General features: G+C 37.7%; 1 protein-coding gene across 1 annotated transcript; it reads right to left on the bottom strand.

Moving 5' to 3' along the window:
- Positions 1 to 2,110: 2,110 nt before the first annotated feature.
- Positions 2,111 to 5,163, bottom strand: lyrm1 (LYR motif containing 1). Its single transcript, XM_037690797.1, has 5 exons — positions 5,096 to 5,163; positions 2,887 to 3,057; positions 2,739 to 2,799; positions 2,547 to 2,578; positions 2,111 to 2,443 (listed from the first exon to the last, which is right to left on the bottom strand). Exons 2-5 carry the CDS (start codon positions 3,043 to 3,045, stop codon positions 2,330 to 2,332), a joined length of 366 nt encoding a protein of 121 aa, XP_037546725.1. The 5' UTR covers positions 3,046 to 3,057; positions 5,096 to 5,163; the 3' UTR covers positions 2,111 to 2,329.
- Positions 5,164 to 5,220: the final 57 nt, after the last annotated feature.

Here is a 5,220-nt window from a genome sequence, read left to right as displayed (position 1 = left end):
CATTGAGCTGGTTCAACCTTGTATAATTAATACTTCGGTATTTGTACTTAATACTTGAACATGTTTTGCTTTGATACTGTTTAATAAATTCTATAACATGTTTTTTAATACAAAGCTTGTTGTACATTTATTCAGACATATGCTTAAAAGTCAAAATACTGTAAATTGATGATTGTACTAACCAGTGTACAGAATACCCACTACAAGAACACAGACTACACCACTGGTCCTGTGTGTCAGTGCTGACGTCACTCTACTGGGCTCCATCATGAGACTGTGCGCAGGTTAAGTAGAAAGAAAATGTCCAGAAAAAAAAAGCTCCGGAGAAGAGACGGCATTGTTTACTAAGGTGACTCTGGTCAGAGTGTGAAATTATAACGATGTGATAAAGTCTGCTGTAGCTTTGTACCGTCTGAGCAGAGAACAATGAACTGTGGCTGCAGGCCCCGCAGAGATTATCAGAGGTCGTGTGTGACGATCCGCGCTCCTGATGTTTCCACTTACAGCTGAAAGTGGAGCAGAACACAACATGTACTTGATTCCCCACAGAATAACACAGCTAGAGGACTTTTCAAGTACTTCTGGGTACAAATACACCTCAAGGTCTGTCATTCAGGCAAACTTACAGGACTTCTATCTTTTACATTTTGAAATCTCTGCAGGTCTAGTTTACTCTGTCTGGTTATTGAATGTATTTATCTGCCAAAATTAATAAATATAAAAGATCTTCATAATTTTTTTTAGGAAATAATTTCACCAATTTCCCCTGTGTGGACTATTTATTAGGAGCTGTTTAAGATGCATTGCACACGAAAAAAAACTACAATTTTCAAGACTAAACTGGTTAAAATATAACTAAAGCATCTAAAAAGTAACAAAACATAAACATCATCTTGCATCAAAGCTGCTTCAAATACAGTAAATTTAATATTACCAAGATTATTAACAACACTGATCTTTAATTAACCACTTCTCTTATGTTAGGAGTAATTTAGAATATGTTAGCAAGGGTGTTAAATATTATTGTGTTCTAACAAAAGTGAATAACTCATTTATAAACCAAGCAAGATAAAGGAATAGTTCATATTTTTTTAAAGTGAGGTTCTGTGGAAAGTCTAAAACATTTGTCTTAAAACTTTTTTGAAGCATATTATGGAGAATTTATTTTTTTTTATTCTGCATGAATGTCTGATGTTTTTTGTTCTCGTTGTGAGGATTGTTCAAACCCGAATTGTTTATTTTATTTTTTAATAAGGGGCAGATTTTATAAGAATTTTCTTCTTACTGCACCCTTTTCATTCGTTTTTTTTTTTTTAATTGATGAATTTATTTTGTTTCTTTTCAATTAAATGAATAAATAACAATAACGACAACAACAACAAAATCTGATTGGATTGATGAGCTAATGGCTAGTCTGAGCAAGATAGAAACCAGGTCCAAATGTACAAAAAAAATGATTAAATAAAACCATTTTCATGTTATTTCAGATGACTGTTTATGCATCAGTGATGTCAAACATCAGTGGAGGGTATAATAAAAAAAAATCCTCTTAATTGACTCATTTCTCAGTGTAAAGGTAAAGAGGCCATTTGTTTATGAATGAAAAGGAATTTCAAAGTTCATTACAAATAGCAACTCTAGGACGTCACCTTCTGACTGTTCAAAACCATTGTACATTTAGTTTTCATTTGTTCTGCTCATGTTGTTCAGCTTAGTTTTCTGTTCACATGTGTACAGTACCAGTATGTTTTAGTCTGATATGTAAAATAAATTATTTTAACAGCTTCATCAGTTTTCTTGGGTTTTTCTGAACTTTAAAGGTGGAACATCAACTTTTGCCTCCTGTGCAGAAACAATGTCAGGCCTAAACTTTCTTCATTCTCTGTTGGTGAAACGTGTCTGTGGAGGAACCAGGTCAGCTTCCAGTACCACCTGTTGACTGAAAAAAGAATCATGCACTGTTTCTGCAAGTGACAGTGGTCACAGTTCTAAAACTGTGTCAGTCTTATAAATTTATATATTTGTATTTTCTTTATTTAGAGTGTTTCGTCGTTCAAAGACAAAACGGCTGAACAATAAGATTTTATTGATAGAAACAGAAAATGTTGACGTCATAATAAATCAAATAATCTAAATGATCGGCTACACGGATCAGAACCCTTAAGCTGAACCCAATCTGTCACTGAAGCTTGCTGACTCTTTTTCCTTAATGGCTACTGGTTCTTCCTGCAGTAAATGCTTGCAGAACCTCAGTCCAGAATGTTGACGGCACCGCAGCTTCCTGTCCTTGGTAATTTGAACTCCAGATGAGGATCCAGGATATCAGCCGTCAGGTCTCATCGTGTGACTGCAAGTAAATTGGCTTGGCCTGCTTCCAGAGGCGCTGCTGGGCTCGCAGTTTCCTGCCCTTCTGAGTGGCCAGTCCCAGCGGGGGGATGTGCATCTGCAGGAACGTCGATGAACCAAAACACAGCTTAGTCAGAAAAAAATATATATTTCACACATATTCAAAAATAATTACTCCTTTTCTAACTGATTATACTTACAGGTCTTGGATACGGATTTCTGTAATGTATACCTTCAAAATAAAAGAGATTATCTGCAGCAACTGCCAACATTACACCAAAATCATTATGTAAGAAATGAAGTAAATTAATTGCTGTTATTCTAGTGTTGTACTTGTTAACCAGCTGGCATTAAAACTTTAAGATAATCTTGCAGCATCTCTTCAGTCGTACCTATTTCTATCCTTGCTTCACATTCTTCTATACATCGCTTGATTGATTCTGGATCGGTGAGCTGAGAAAAGAAGCCGCGACAGTATTAGTTTTACAACTGGCCAGGAGTTATTGCTCCTCCTGGGTTTGAGAGCCGAGGGGTTCAGACCTGTTGGTTTTGTCGGAAAAGAGTGCGGGCCTCTTGCATAATGTACTTCCTCTCGGTCTCCGTGTCGTGCTGAACGCCACTCTGTGCCTGCCAGGTCCGAGCGATCCGAAACACGCGCGTGTAGAGGGACAACACCGTCCTGCGTGCGGACACTGCCATCAGGGCTCAAATCTGAGAAGAGAACATTGTGAGCAGATTAAAAGCACAACAAATACTGTACTGCAGTATTCTGTTGTCTGACAGTCTGCGTATGTAAAACATATACAAATGGTAACTACCAGTAAACCTACCAGTACACCCACTAGCAAGAAGTTACATGATCAAACTATTTGTTGACTAGCAGTTAGATATCACAGTTTACTCATCGTGTTCACTGTATTAAACTTTCCAATAATTTTCAGTCAGGTCATCTGGACAGTTTCTTTTTTTTTGCTGAAACGTTTCATCTTCCATCCAGAAGGCTTCATCAGTCAAGGAAACACACAACACAAAACTGATTCTTCCCCTAAACAGCTTACTCCAAAGTGGAACAAACCAGTTATGTTGGTGCTAAGACGGTGTCTTTGGCACGCTCCCTCCTGTGGTGCCGGCCCTCTTCCTCGTCGACAGTCATGTCAAACTTGTGTGTTTCCTTAACTGATGAAGCCTTCAGGATGACCTGACTGAAAATTGGTGGATTGTATACCTGGATTATTGAGCATGGACTTTTTTGGTTTTGAACCAGTTTGACATGACTGTTGATGAGGAAGAGGGCTGGCTCCAGAGGAGGGGACATGCCAAAGACACCATCTTAGCACCAACATAACTGGTTTGTTCCACTTTGGAGTAAGCTGTTTGGGGGAAGAATCAGTTTTGTGTTGTGTGTTTCCTTGACTGATGAAGCCTTCTGGATGGAAGGTGAAACGTTTCAGCAACAAAAAAAAAGAACCTGTCCAGATGACCTGACAAAAAAATGTTCGATTGTATACCTGGATTACTGAGCGTGGACTTTGTTGTATTAAACTTTGTTTGTTAGTTCTTTGTTAAAGCCCTGCCTTAATTTGAGGTGTCACTGCTGCTGCAGTAATAAGAACTAATTTTACTTTTTTAATTTTTTTTTATTAAAATTGCACAATTTGTTTTCTTGAAAAGCTGTAAATACTGCTTCGAATCTGTATTTACTTTTTCTTTGTTACTTTTTTTTGTACTCTATTAACCCCCCAATGGGGAAATTAACTCTCTACATTTTTCCCATTGCACGTGAGCACATGTGAGGCGGTGGGCTGCCATCTGGGGTGCCCGGGGAGTAGCTGGTGGGGGTTAAGGGCCTTTCTCAAGGGCCCAGGGTGGGGCAAATGAGGGTGGAGGCAGGTGTGGGTGCTTCACCTTTTCCACCCGCATTTTGATGTTGTCAGCCTGGGGAGTTGAGCAGTCAACCCTCCAATCACAGGCCCATCCTCTCTAACCTCTGCACCACCGCTCCCCCCAGAAAGGTCCAGCAAGGGAAATGATATGAATAGTTTTGTTTTTTATTATTTCACTGACGGATCAAATCCTACGAGAGAAAATCTATAGTTTTCAGAAAAACACAAAATTAGGATAGAATAAAGCTCCCGTCCTTCAGCCTTCAGTTGACTAAATAAATACAAAAACTTTGTATTTTTAAAACTAAAACCATTATTTTTAAATTGCTGGTCTAGTTGCACACAAAGTCATCACTCTGTGGTTACTTCTGAAAGTCTCGTCCTCTCCAGGATTCACTTTTTATACAACAGCAATGTCAATGACATGTTAGGAATAAAAATAATTAATCAGTTGTTACATGTTGGTTATATTCTAAACGAGCTCATTTCATTAAACAAATATTTGCTCACTTCTTTACTGAGTGGATGAACTTATGAACATGTTGAACATAATTAATGTCCATGATCAGCTCTCATTTAAAAAAAAATAAGACTTTTAATCTCAATGAGATGATGCCACTAAATTGTTACATAATAGACTTGGCCGTTTTTAGAGAATGCATGCGATGTGGTTAAATCAAGAGATGGTAAAAATAAAGCACATTTAACCTGATTGTTAAAGAAATTTCTTAAAATTTACACACGACGTGAGATAATTTGTCAAATTTAAAAGGTTTAAATGTTTAAGGTAACCCAAGTTACATTAATAAAGTGCGTCCTATTAATGCTACTCGCGACATAATTAAAATAAAAATTAAATGCAAGACCTTCAGCTGATTGTGTCTCTTATTTGATCTTTCTTCTTCTTCCCGTTTCTTCTTCTTCTTCTTCTTCTGTTAGGCAATAGCCTTAAGGACTGATACCGCCACCTTCTGGATACACTGGGAATTGC

The sequence above is a fragment of the Nematolebias whitei genome, chromosome 17 (assembly GCF_014905685.2).
Source record: "Nematolebias whitei isolate Nwh7 chromosome 17, NemWhi1, whole genome shotgun sequence".
In the NCBI taxonomy this organism is placed as follows: domain Eukaryota; kingdom Metazoa; phylum Chordata; class Actinopteri; order Cyprinodontiformes; family Rivulidae; genus Nematolebias; species Nematolebias whitei.
This window is presented reverse-complemented; position numbering and strand designations above follow the sequence as displayed.